Source organism: Gorilla gorilla, chromosome 8, assembly GCF_029281585.2.
Source record: "Gorilla gorilla gorilla isolate KB3781 chromosome 8, NHGRI_mGorGor1-v2.1_pri, whole genome shotgun sequence".
Lineage (NCBI taxonomy): Eukaryota > Metazoa > Chordata > Mammalia > Primates > Hominidae > Gorilla > Gorilla gorilla.
In genome coordinates, this window is record NC_073232.2 from 72,006,575 (window position 1) to 72,019,904 (window position 13,330).

Sequence of the window (13,330 nt, forward strand, 5' to 3'; positions counted from 1 at the left end):
AAAAACAACAACAAAAAAAAAAGGTTTCCAAGACCCTGAACATCAGAAAACGGAGAGTAATCCCTAAGAGATAGGAAACAAATGAGATGAGTCCTACAAGTGCCCCAGCTAACTGACTTGAGTAGTTTGTAGAATGTGCTACAAGGAAAAATAACTAAGGCAGAGCCTGGCAGATTCCTTGAGTTGAAAAGATAGATTTGATAGTCTGGGGAGACACAGGCAGCTAGAATTCACAGAACACAGCACCAGAGAAGAAAGAGCTGCATGGAGAGAAAACCCCAGAGACCTACAGCATCCCCCTTGAGAGTTCAGCAGTTGTATTGATCAGCACATGAGTATAAGGGCATTACCCACATCTGTCAAAAGAACCATCTAAAAAGATCAGAGGGAACAGTGCCCAGTGCTCACACAGGGCATGGAATAGTGCCTGTTCCTACACCAGGCAGATTAGAAACGTCATAATTCAGGCTGTGCGTGGTGGCTCACGCCTGTAATCCCAGCACTTTGGGAGCCCGAGGCGGGCAGATCACTTGAGGTCAGGAGTTCAAGACCAGCCTGGCCAACATAGTGAAACCCCGTCTCTACTAAAAATACAGAAATTAGCTGGGCATGGTGGCACATGCCTGTAATCCCAGCTCTCAGGAGGCTAAGGCAGGAGAATCACTTGAATCCGTGAGGTGGAGGTTGCAGTGAGCTAAGATCGTGCCACTGCACTCCAGCCTGGGCAACAGAGCGAGACTCTCTCAAAAAAAAAGAAAAGAAAATAAAATGTTGTTCTCCCTCTCCCCTCTCCCTCTCCGTCGTCTCCGTCTCCTGCTTTCCATGGTCTCCCCCTCTCCCTCGTCTCCATCGCCCGCTTTCCACCGTCTCCCTCTGCTGGACTGTACTGCCTGGATCTCGGCTCACTGCAACCTCCCTGCCTGATTCTCCTGCCTCAGCCTGCTGAGTGCCTGGGATTGCAGGCGCGCGCCGCCAGCCTGACTGGTTTTTGTATTTTTTGGTGGAGACGGGGTTTCGCCGTGTTGGCCGGGCTGGTCTCCAGCTCCTGACCTCGAGTCATATGCCTGCCTCGGCCTCCTGAGGTGCCAGGATTGCAGACGGAGTCTCGCTCACTCAGTGCTCAATGTTGCCCAGGCTGGAGTGCAGTGGTGTGATCTCCGATCTCCGCTCGCTACAACCACCACCTCCCAGCCGCCTGCCTTGGCCTCCCAAAGTGCTGAGATTGCAGCCTCTTCCCAGCTGCCACCCGGTCTAGGAAGTGAGGAGCGTCTCTGCCTGGCCACCCATTGTCTGGGATGTGAGGAGCCCCTCTGCCCGGCTGCCCAGTCTGGGAAGTGAGGAGCGCCTCTTCCCGGCCGTGATCCCGTCTAGGAAGAGAGGAGCGTCTCTGCCCGGGCACCCATCGTCTGGGATGTGGGGAGCGTCTCTGCCCGGCCGCCCCGTCTGGGAGGTGAGGAGCGCCTCTGCCCGGCTGCCACCCCATCTGGGAGGTGAGGAGTGCCTCTGCCCGGCGGCGACCCCATCTGGGAACTGAGGAGTGCCTCTGCCCGGCCGCCCCGTCTGAGAAGTGAGGAGCCCCTCCGCCCAGCAGCCACCGTCTGGGAAGTGAGGAGAGTCTCCGCCCGGCCACCCCGTCTGGGAGGTGGGGGGCGCCTCTGCCCGGCCGCCACATCTGGGAAGTGAGGAGCCCCTCTGCCCGGCCGCCACCCCATCTGGGAGGTGTACCCAACAGCTCATTGAGAACGGGCCATGATGACGACGGCGGTTTTGTCGAATAGAAAAGGGGGAAAAGTGGGGAAAAGAAAGAGAGATCAGATTGTTACTGTGTCTGTGTAGAAAGAAGTAGACATAGGAGACTCCATTTTGTTCTGTACTAAGAAAAATTCTTCTGCCTTGGGATGCTGTTAATCTATAACCTTACTCCCAACCCCGTGCTCTCTGAAACATGTGCTGTGTCAACTCAGGGTTAAATGGATTAAGGGCGGTGCAAGATGTGCTGTGTTAAACAGATGCTTGAAAGCAGCATGCTCGTTAAGAGTCATCACCATTCCCTAATCTCAAGTACCCAGGGACACAAACACTGCGGAAGGCCGCAGGGTCCTCTGCCTAGGAAAACCAGAGAACTTTGTTCACATGTTTATCTGCTGACCTTCTCTCCACTATTGTCCTATGACCCTGCCAAATCCCCCTCTCCGAGAAACACCCAAGAATGATCAATAAATACTAAAAAAAAGTTAAAACAAAATAAAATAAAATTTTTGAGGATCAAAAAAAAAAAAAGAAAAGAAAATGTCATAATTCATGGCCCATTGGGTAAAGTACTCAGGAAGATCTACCCTTAGCAGTGGGGAATAGTTTGCCCCAGAATGAACAATGCGCTGGACCTTAATAATCCTGAAAAGACAAAAACCAAAGAGAACAAACTATTTTCAGGTAACTTAACTATATCCCAGAATAAAGCTCAAGAAGATTCACAGGAATACAAAAATATCCTGCATCCAAAAAGTAAAATTCACAATGCCTAACATCCAATAAGATACCAGGCATGCAAACAGGCAAGAAAACATGACCTACAATGAGAATTACAGTATAGGAAAGATATAAAAACATCCAGTCAAAATTCTGAAAATGGGCCAGTTGTGGTGATTCACACCTATAATCCCAGCACTTTGGAAGGCTGAGGTGAGAAAATTGCTTGAGCCCAGGAATTCAAGACCAGCCTGCACAACCTAGCAAGATCTCGTCTCTAAAGAAAAAAAAAAAATTCTGAAAATGAAAACCATGTTTGAGATGAAAAATACACTGAATGAAATGAACAGCAGATTAGACATTACAGAAGAAAAGATTACTGAACTTGAAGGCAACTAAGTTCATTTCTGAAAAAAAAATCCAAAACAATGAAAAGAACATCACTGAGCTGTGTGATGATTTAAAGCAGCCTAAGATATACATAACTGGAAGGAGGATGGGGGGTTGTTGGCATAAAAAATATTCAAAGAGATGATGGCCTAAATCTTTCTACCCTTACAATAAAAACCCATAAATCTAAGGCCAGCTGCAGTGGCTCACACCTGTAATCCCAGCACTGCCTGGGAGGCCGAGGCAGGAGGATCACTTGAGCTCAGGAGTTCAAGACCAGCTTGGGCAACATGGTGAAACCCTATCTCTACCAAAAACATAAAAAAATTAGCCTGGAGTGGTGTGCGCCTGTGGTCCCAGCCACTTGGGATGCTGAGATGAGAGGCTGACCTGAGCCCGGAGGCAGAGGTTGCAGCGAGCTGAGATCATGCCACTCCAGCCTGGGTGACAGAGTGAAACCTAATCTCAAAAACAAACAAACAAAAAACTAACAACCTGTAAACCTATAATTCCAAGAAGCTCAATGAAACCTAAACAAAGGAAAGCCACCACGCCCGGCAACAAAAATGTCTTTCAAAAATGAAAGCAACACTTCCAGTTCAGGGTAGTGCTTCATACTCCTCCCATTAAGTAAAGCTCAACACCCTGAAATTATATATAAATAAACATGATATGGACTGAAAGGTAGAAAATAGCAGACCAGCACGGGATCTTGGAACTCAAAGAATGACACAGTGCTGGGTTCCCTGGGTATTCTTTTTGCCTCATATATTCCAGACTAGATGTTACAGAAGCCAGCAATCTGAAAACATCAATGGGTACAGATTTTAAAAGCCTAAGAAAATTTGGCGCTTTCTAGCCAAAGGACAAGGAGAGAAGGAGCTTTGTTAGAAAACTTTTAGGAGCCGGGCGCGGTGGCTCACGCCTGTAATCTCAGCACTTTGGGAGGCCGAGGCAGGCGGATCACGAGGTCAGGAGATGGAGACCATCCTGGCTAACATGGTGAAAACCCCATCTCTACTAAAAATACAAAAAATTAGCCAGGTGTGGTGGTGCATACCTGCAGTCCCAGTTACTCAGGAGGCTGAGGCAGAGGAATCACTTGAACCCGGGAGGCAGAGGTTGCAGTGAGCCAAGATCACGCCATTGCACTCCAGCCTGGGTGACAGAGCGAGACTCTGTCTCCAAAAAAAAAAAAAAATTCAAGCAATATACAAAAAGACAACTCCTCCACTAGGTGCAGTGGTTCATGTCTGTACTCCCAACACTTTGGGAGGCTGAGCTGGGGGGAATTGCTTGAGGCTAGGAGTTTGAGACCAGCCTAGGTGACATAGTGAGACTTCCATCTCTACAAAAAAATTGATTAAAACAAAAAAAACGGGCCGGCCATGGTGGCTCACTCCTGTAATCCCAGCACTTTGGGAGGCTGAGGCAGGTGGATTACCTGAGGTCAGGAGTTCGAGACCAGCCTGGCCAACATGGTGACACCTCATCTCTACTAAAAATACAAAAATTAGCTGGGTGCGGTGGCATGTGCCTGTAATCTCAGCCACTTGGGAGGCTGAGGCAGGAGAATCTCTTGAACCCGGTAGGGGGAGGTTGCAGTGAGCCGTGATTGCTCCATTGCACTCCAGCCTGGGTGACAGAGCAAGACTCCATCTCAAAAAAAAAAAAAAAAAAAAAAAAAAAACTAGGCCCAGCAGGATAGCTCAGGCCTGTCATCCCAGCACTTTGGAAGGCCAAGGTGGGTGGATCACCTGAGGTCAGGAGTTCGAGACCAGCCTGGCTAACATGGTGAAACCTCGTCTCTCCTAAAAATTATAAAAATTAGCCAGGCGTGGTGGCGGGTGCCTGTAATCCCAGCTACTCGGGAGGCTGAGGCAGGAGAATTGCTTGAATCCAGGAGGCAGAGGTTGCAGTGAGCAGAGATCATGCCATTGCACTCCAGCCTGAGCGACAAGAGCAAAACTCTGTCTCAAAAAAAAAAAAAAAAAAAAAAAAAAAGCTAGAACGAGTAAGTTTAGAAAGGTCATAGAACATAAGCTCGCCCTCGCCCTCTCCCTCTCCCCACGGTCTCCCTGTGATGCCGAGCCGAAGCTGGAAGGTACTGCTGCCATCTCAGCTCACTGCAACCTCCCTGCCTGATTCTCCTGCCTCAGCCTGCCGAGTGCCTGCGATTGCAGGCGCGCGCCGCCACGCCTGACTGGTTTTCGTATTTTTTTGGTGGAGACGGGGTTTCACTGTGTTGGCCGGGCTGGTCTCCAGCTCCTAACCGCGAGTGATCGGCCAGCCTCGGCCTCCCGAGGTGCCGGGATTGCAGACGGAGTCTCGTTCACTCAGTGCTCAATGGTGCCCAGGCTGGAGTGCGGTGGCGTGATCTCGGCTTGCTACAACCTCCACCTCCCAGCCGCCTGCCTTGGCCTCCCAAAGTGCCGAGATTGCAGCCTCTGCCCGGTCGCCACCCCGTCTGGGAAGTGAGGAGCGTCTCCGCCTGGCCGCCCATCGTCTGGGATGTGAGGAGCCCCTCTGCCTGGCTGCCCAGTCTGGAAAGTGAGGAGCGTCTCTGCCTGGCCGCCATCCCATCTAGGAAGCGAGGAGCGCCTCTTCCCGGCCGCCATCACATCTGGGAAGTGAGGAGCGTCTCTGCCCGGCCGCCCATCGTCTGAGATGTGGGGAGCACCTCTGCCCTGCCGCCCCGTCCGGGATGTGAGGAGCGTCTCTGCCCAGCCGCCCCGTCTGAGAAGTGAGGAGACCCTCTGCCTGGCAACCGCCCCGTCTGAGAAGTGAGGAGCCCCTCCGCCCGGCAGCCGCCCCGTCCGAGAAGTGAGGAGCCCCTCCGCCCAGCAGCCACCCCATCTGGGAAGTGAGGAGCGTCTCCGCCCAGCAGCCACCTCGTCCGGGAGGGAGGTGGGAGGGTCAGCCCCCCGCCCGGCCAGCCGCCCTGTCCAGGAGGTGAGGGGCGCCTCTGCCCGGCCGCCCCTACTGGGAAGTGAGGAGCCCCTCTGCCCAGCCAGCCGCCCCGTCTGGGAGGGAGGTGGGGGGGCCAGCCCCCCGCCCGGCCAGCCGCCCCGTCCGGAAGGGAGGTGGGGGGGGGTCAGCCCCCCGCCCGGCCAGCCGCCCCGTCCGGGAGGGAGGTGGGGGGGTTAGCCCCCCGCCTGGCCGGCCGCCCGGTCTGGGAGGTGAGGGGCGCCTCTGCCCGGCCGCCCCTACTGGGAAGTGAGGAGCCCCTCTGCCCGGCCAGCCGCCCCGTCCAGGAGGGAGGTGGAGGGGGTCAGCCCCCTGCCCGGCCAGCCGCCCCGTCCGGGAGGTGGGGGGTACCTCTGCCCGGCCGCCCCTGCTGGGAGGTGAGGAGCCCCTCTGCCCGGCCACCGCCCCGTCTGGGAGGTGTGCCCAGCAGCTCATTGACAGCGGGCCATGATGACGATGGCGGTTTTGTGGAGTGGAAGGAGGGGGAAAGGTGGGGAAAGGATTGAGAGGTCGGATGGTTGCCGCGTCTGTGTGGAGGGAGGTAGACATGGGAGACTTTTCTCTGTACTAAGAAAAAATTCTTCTGCCTTGGGATCCTGTTGATCTGTGACCCTACCCCCAACCCTGTGCTCTCTGAAACATGTGCTGTATACACTCAGGGTTGAATGGATTAAGGGCGGTGCAAGATGTGCTTTGTTAAACAGATGCTTGAAGGCAGCATGCTCCTTAAGAGTCATCACCACTCCCTAATCTCAAGTACCCAGGGACACAAACACTGCGGAAGGCCGCAGGGTCCTCTGCCTAGGAAAACCAGAGAACTTTGTTCACTTGTTTAACTGCTGACCTTCCCTCCACTATTGTCCTGTAACCCTGCCAAATCCCCCTCTCCGAGAAACACCCAAGAATGATCAATAAAAAATAAAAAATAAAAAAAAATAAAAAATAAAAAAAAAATAAAAATAAAGCAAAAAAAAAAGAACATAAGCTCAACTAAAAAATCAACTGTATTTCTATATATTAGCAATAAAACATGGACACCTAAATTAAATTAAAAATAAAATACCATTTGTAATAATTGAAAAAATTACTAAGCTATAAATTTAAAAAATACTTTAAATTGCTAATCTCTGTATCATTCCAATTTTAGTATATGTGCTGTCGAAGCAAGCACACTTAGCTATAAATCTAACAAACACATATCAGACTTGTATGCTGAACCCAACTTGTACCTTGAATACTACAAAATGCTTATAAAATAAATCCAGGGCTGGGTGTGGTGTCTCACGCCTGTAATCCCAGCACTTTGGGAGGCTAAGGCGGGTGGATCACGAGGTCAGGAGTTCAAGACCAGCCTGGCCAAGATGGTGAAACCCCATCTCTACTAAAAATACAAAAAATTAGCCAGGCGCAGTGGCAGGCGCCTGTAGTCCCAGCTACTCAGGAGGCTGAGGAAGGAGAATCATTTGAACCCGGAGGGTGGAGGTTGCAGTGAGCCGAGATCATGCCACTGCACTCCAGCCTGGGTGACAGAGTGAAACTCCGTCTCAAAAAAATAAATAAATAAATAAATAAATTCAGGAAAATCTAAGCAAATGAAGAGACGTACTATGTTAATGGATTAAAAGACTCAATATAATAAAGATGTCAGTGCTCTCCAAAATTCCAAAACAATATATAAATTGAACATTTTTCCTATCAAATTCACAGCAAGAGTTTTTTTCTTTGTTTTTTGTTGTTGTTGTTGTTGTTGTTGTTGTTGTTTTAGAGACAGGGTCTCCCTCTGTAGACCAGGCTAGGGTACAGTGTAGTGGTGGTACCATAGCTCACTATAACCTCAAACGTCTGAGCTCAAGCAAACCTTACACCGCAGTGTCCCAAGTAGCTAGGACTACAGTACAGGCATGTGCCATCACATCCAGCTAAATTTAAAATTTTTTTTCGTACAGACAGGGTTAGCTACATTGGCCAGACTGGTCTTGAACTCCTGACTTTGATTTTCCCGCCTCTACCTCCCAAAGCACTCAGATTACAGGCATAAGCCTACATGGCCAACCACGGCAAGATATTTTATAAACAACCTTATTCTAAAATTTATATGTAAAGACAGGGGAAGGCTGGGCATGGTGGCTCATGCCTGTAATCCCAGAACTTTGGGAGGCCAACGCGGGTGGATCACTTGAGGTCAGGAGTTCAAGACATGCCTGGCCAACATGGTGAAACCCCGTCTCAACTAGAAATACAAAAATTAGCCAAGCACAGTGGCATGCACCTATAATCCAAGGTACTCAGGAGGCTGAGGCAGGAGAATCACTTGAACCCAGGAGGCAGAGGTTGCAGTGAGCCGAGATCGCACCACTGCAACTCCCGCCTGGGTGACAGAGTGAGACCCTGACTAGCCGGGGCAACATGGCAAAACCCTGTCTCTACAAAAATTGGCCAGGCGCAGTGGCTCATGCCTGTAATCCCAGAACTTTAGGAGGCCGAGGTGGGTGGATCACCTGAGGTCAGGAGTTCGAGACCAACCTGACCAACAAGGTGAAACCCCGTCTCTACTAAAAATACAAAAAATTAGCCGGGCACGGTGGCAGGTGTCTGTAGTCCCAGCTAGTCGGGAGGCTGAGACAGGAGAATTGCTTGAACCTGGGAGGCGGAAGTTGCAGTGAGCCGAGATCGTGCCACTGCACTCCAGCCTGGGCGAAGGAGTGAGACTCCGTCTCAAAAAAAAAAAAAAAAAAAAAGGCAAACCGGTCTGGTGCGGTGGCTCATGTCTATAATCCCAGCACTTTGGGAGGCCAAGCCAAGTGGATCACTTGAGGTTAGGAGTTTGAAAGCAGCCTGGCTCATGCCTGTAATACCTGCACTTTGAGAGGCTGAGGTGGAAGGATTGCTTAAGCCCAGGAGTTCAAGACCAGCCTGGGCAATACAGGGAGACCCTGTCTCCACCAAAAAAAAAAAAAAAAAAAAAAATTTAAACAGGTGTGGTAGCATTTACCTGTGGTCCTAGCTACTTGGGAGGCTAAGGTGGGAGGATCTCTGGAGCCAGGAAGATCGAGGCTACAGTGAACTATGATCACACAACTGCACTCCAGCCTAGGCAACAGAGTGACTCTCTCAAAAACAAACAACAAAAAAAAAGTCCAAGGTTATGCAAAACTACTCAATATGTCTTTTTTTGGGATACAAACAATTTTAGTCAAATTATAAAGAAAAGCAAGTTAAGTGACAAGCATAAAGTTGAAGACAGTGGTTACCCTAGGGCAAAGGAGGGAGCCATGAGGCGGAACTACACAAAGGACCACAAATATGAGGATAGTCTTCTGTTTCTTTTTTTCTTTTTTTTTTTTTTGAGACAGAGTCTCACTCTGTTGCCCAGGCTGGAGTGCAGTGGCGCAATCTCAGCTCACTGCTGCCTCTGCCTCCCAGATTCAAGAGATTCTCCCACATCAGCCTCCCAAGTAGCTGGGACTACAGGTAAGCATTACCATGCCGGGCTAATTTTTTATTTTTTGATACAGATAGGGTTTCACCATGTTGAACAGGCTGGTCTCAAACTGCTGATCTCAGGTGATCCTACCACTTCGGACTCCCAAAGTGCTGGGATTATAGGTGTGAGCCACTGTGCCCGTCCTTAAACTCCTTTGATTAAATACATAGGCAGGGCACAGTGGTTCACACCTGTAATCCCAGCACTTTGGGAGGCCGAGGCGGGTGTATTACCTGAGGCCAGGAGTTTGAGATCAGCCTGGCCAACATGCCAAAAGCCCGTCTCTACTAAAAATATAAAAAATTAGCCGGGCATGGTGGCGGGCACCTGTAATCCTAGCTACTCGGGAGGCTGAGGCAGGAGAATTGCTTGAGCCGGGCAGGCAGAGGCTGCAGTTAGCTGAGATCTCTCCACTGCACTCCAGCCTGGGCAACACGAGTGAAACTTCGTCTCAAAAAAAAAAAAAAATATATATATATATGTATATATATATATATAAAACAAAACTTACCAATTAACCTTTTTAAAGTGTACAGTTCAGTCTTAAGTAGATTCACATTGTTGTGAAACAGATCTCTAGAACATTTTCATCTTGCAAATCTGAAACTCTGTACCCATTAAACAACTTCCCATTCCTCCTTACCGCAGCCTCTAGCAACCACCATTCTACTTTTCTGTTTACATGAATTTGACTACTTCAGATTCTCATATAAGTGGGGATCATACATTATTTGTCCATTACTGGTTTACTTCACTTAACATAATATCGTCAACATTCATCCATGTTGTAGCATATGACAACATTTTCTTTTTTATTTTCACTTATTTATTTATTTATTTATTTATTTATTTTTGAGATGGAGTCTCACTCTGTCACCCAGGCTAGAATGTAGTGGTGCCATCTCGGCTCACTGCAACCTCTGCCTCCCAGGTTCAAGCAATTCTCCCTGCCTCAGCTTCCTGAGTAGCTGGGATTACAGGCGCCCACCACCATGCCCAGCTAATTTTTGTATTTTTAGTAGAGACAGGGTTTCACCATGTTGGCCAGGCTGGTCTTGAACTCCTGACCTTAGGTGATCTGCCCTCCTCGGCCTCCCCAAGTGCTGGGATTACAGGCGTTAGCCACCGCACCCGGCCATCTTATTTTTATTTTTTGAAGAGATGGAGTCTTGCTCTGTCACTCAGGGTGGAGTACAGCAGTGCAATCATGGCTCACTGAAGCCTCAACCTCCTAGGCACATGTAATCCTCCGACTTCAGCTTCCAGAGTAGCTAGGACTACAGGCACATGCCACAGTACCCAGCTAATTTTTTTTTGAGACGGAATCTCGTTCTGTCACCCAGGCTGGAGTGCAGTGGCGTGATCTCGGCTCACTGCAACCTCTGCCTCCCGGATTCAAGCAATTCTTCTGCCTCAGCCTCTCAAGTAGCTGGGATTACAGGCATGTGCCACCATGCCCGGCTAATTTTTTTGTACTTTTAGTAGAGACAAGGTTTCACCATATTGGCCAGGCTGGTCTCGAACTCCTGACCTTCTGATCCACCCACCTCGACCTCCCAAAGTGCTGGGACTACAGGCGTGAGACACCGCACCCGGCCTGCCCAGCTAATTTTTGTATTCTTTATTTCATTTTATTTTTTGTGGAAACAGGATCTCACTATGTTGCCCAGGCTGGTCTGGAACTCCTGGACTCAAGCAATCCTCCCACCTTGGCCTCCCAAAGTGCTGGGATTACCAGCATGAGCCGCTGCATCCAGCCAAGATTTTCTTCCTAAGGCTGAATGATATTCTATTGTATATGACACATTTTGTTTATCCATCTATCAATGGACACTGGGGTTACCTCTCCCTTTTGACTATTGCAAATAATGCTGCTATGAACATGACTGTACAAGTAACTGAGTCCCTGCTTTCATTTCTCTTGGATTCAGACCCAGAAGTGGTACTGCTGGATCATATGGCAATTCTATTTGTTAATTTTTTGAGGAACTGCCATACTGTTTTCCATAGCTGCTGTACCATTTTACATTCTTACCAACAACACACAAGGGTATATTTCTTAATATATGGGGGCTGGGTGCAGTGGCTCACGCCTGTAATCCCAGCACTTTGGGGGGCTGAGGCGGGTGGATCACCTGAGGTCAATAATTCGAGACCAGCCTGGCCAACAAGGCAAAACCCTGTCTCTACTAAAAATAAAAAAATTAGCCGGGTGTGGTGGCACGTGCCTGTAACCCTAGTCACTTGGGAGGCTGAGGCAGGAGAATTGCTTGAAGCCAGGAGGTGGAGGTTTCAGTGAGCCAAAATCACGCCACTGCACTCCAGCCTGGGCGACAGAGGGAGACTCCATCTCAAAAAATATATATATATGGAACCTAAGACAAAAGCCTGCACTCACCCCTAATCTGCTAAATTCAAGTTCTCTCCATGATGAGGTTTCAAAAGGAATTAGTGCAAAATGTATTTAAGGATATTACCAGAAAGGAGAAAGAAAAAACAAATGGCTGTTACACACACAGCAGAAAAGTAACACTAGGAGGCAAAGGAAATCAATGAAGAAATATTTCGGTGGGAGGCGGTGGTTCAGCCTGTAATCCCCGCACTTTGGGAAGCTAAAGCAGGAGAATCACTTGAGCCCAGGAGTTCAAGACCAGCCTGAGCAACATAGTGATACCCCTGTTTCTATTTATAAATAAATAAATAAATATTTCCAACCAAAGAATACAAACTTAGTAAAGCTAATGAAGGAAGAACACAGTGAAGAGCTGCCGATGTAAGAGAAAAAAAGAAAATTTCCGGAGGAAAAAAGTTCAAAGATTTGCAACTATTTCCTCAGAAGGAAGTGGGAAAAGGGAGTTTTGAGTAATAAGGCCTTGTGCCAAGTTTCTGACTCTTAAGGATGTGAATGTACTGCCTTAAAAAATAAACTAAAAAGAGCCTCTTTTCTCACCACAACTCAACAATCATGAAGGTATCCTTGCAAGTGTGTGTAGACCTCTCATGCCTCCTAGGTTCAGGGTCACTCGTCCAGGACTCTCCCAATATCCCTGCCCAGAGGAAGCGCTTCCTCAGACTCGGTTCCTTCTGGTTGCCCTTGTCTCGCTTCTCTAGGATGGGCTGGCCGCTGCCGCACTGGGGTCAAAGATCCTCTGGGTTCTCTCTGCCACGACTCGCCCTGATCCCAAATCCCAGCCCCACGGTCCCCACCCCCAGCGGGCCTAGTCCCCGCTCGATCCTGGGTGTGCGGCCCTCGACCTCAGACTTGGCCCCTGCCCGCCGGCCGCCCCTCACCTCGGCCTCGGAGGCTCCACGCTCCCTCTCTCCCAGCCCGCACCTCGGCGGTCTCTCGGAGGAGGGAGGAACCCGAGGTATCTGGTAGTCGTAGCTGAGGAACTTACAGGCTTGTTGACCATCTCACCATGGAAACTGCCGCAGCGCTCCCTGGGCGGGGCCTCCGAGGGGCGGGGCCTGCGCGAATCCCGGGCGCCCGCCAGTCCAGCGCTCCCTGCGCTTCCGGAAGCCCTGCTGCTCCCGCGTGCCTAGCGGGGGCTCGGCCCTATGACACGGGCATCCCACCCTGCTACCAGCTGCCCTCTTGTCCGCTGGCCGGACTCTCACCCCAACCTTCTTCAGGAAGACACGGCGCAGTCCGGCTTCCCCACGAAACCGAAGGACGCTGGGACCGCGGCTGGGCGTCCGGGGGCGGGGCCGCGACGCCATTGTGACGCGCTCGGAGCAGGGCTGGGCCGAGGACCCCGGGCGCTGGAGGGCAGGCCCCAGCCACTGCCCCTGAGGCCCTGGAGGCAGCTGACGCTTGAGGCCGCTGGGCGCCGCAACGTGAGCCCAAAGGACGCCCCGCTTCAAGACTGGCGCAAGAGGAAAAAATGAAGGTCGTTTTCTGCGGAGGATGTTAGGAGAACGAGAACTGCGGGCCGGAGAACTAGAACTGTGGGCCGGAGAACTAGAACTGTGGGCCGGAGAACTAGAACTGTGGGCCAGGGAACTGACCTAGCTTAAGGA

The 13,330-nt window shown here is 50.4% G+C and overlaps 1 protein-coding gene across 3 annotated transcripts in view; it reads right to left on the reverse strand.

The window, feature by feature from the left end:
* The window catches only part of ZNF487 (zinc finger protein 487), a 46,375-nt gene extending 33,371 nt beyond the window's left edge, over positions 1-13,004 (reverse strand). Inside the window, exon 1 of one of the 3 annotated variants that reach the window (XM_055352258.2) lies at positions 12,709-13,004. In XM_055352258.2, the coding sequence (XP_055208233.2) occupies positions 12,709-12,723 (15 nt within the window). In that variant the 5' untranslated portion in view covers positions 12,724-13,004. Of the gene's footprint in view, positions 1-12,601 lie in introns of all 3 variants that reach the window. The other 2 variants (XM_063710136.1, XM_063710137.1) reach the window with 2 other exon arrangements.
* Between the last annotated feature and the right edge of the window lie 326 nt (positions 13,005-13,330).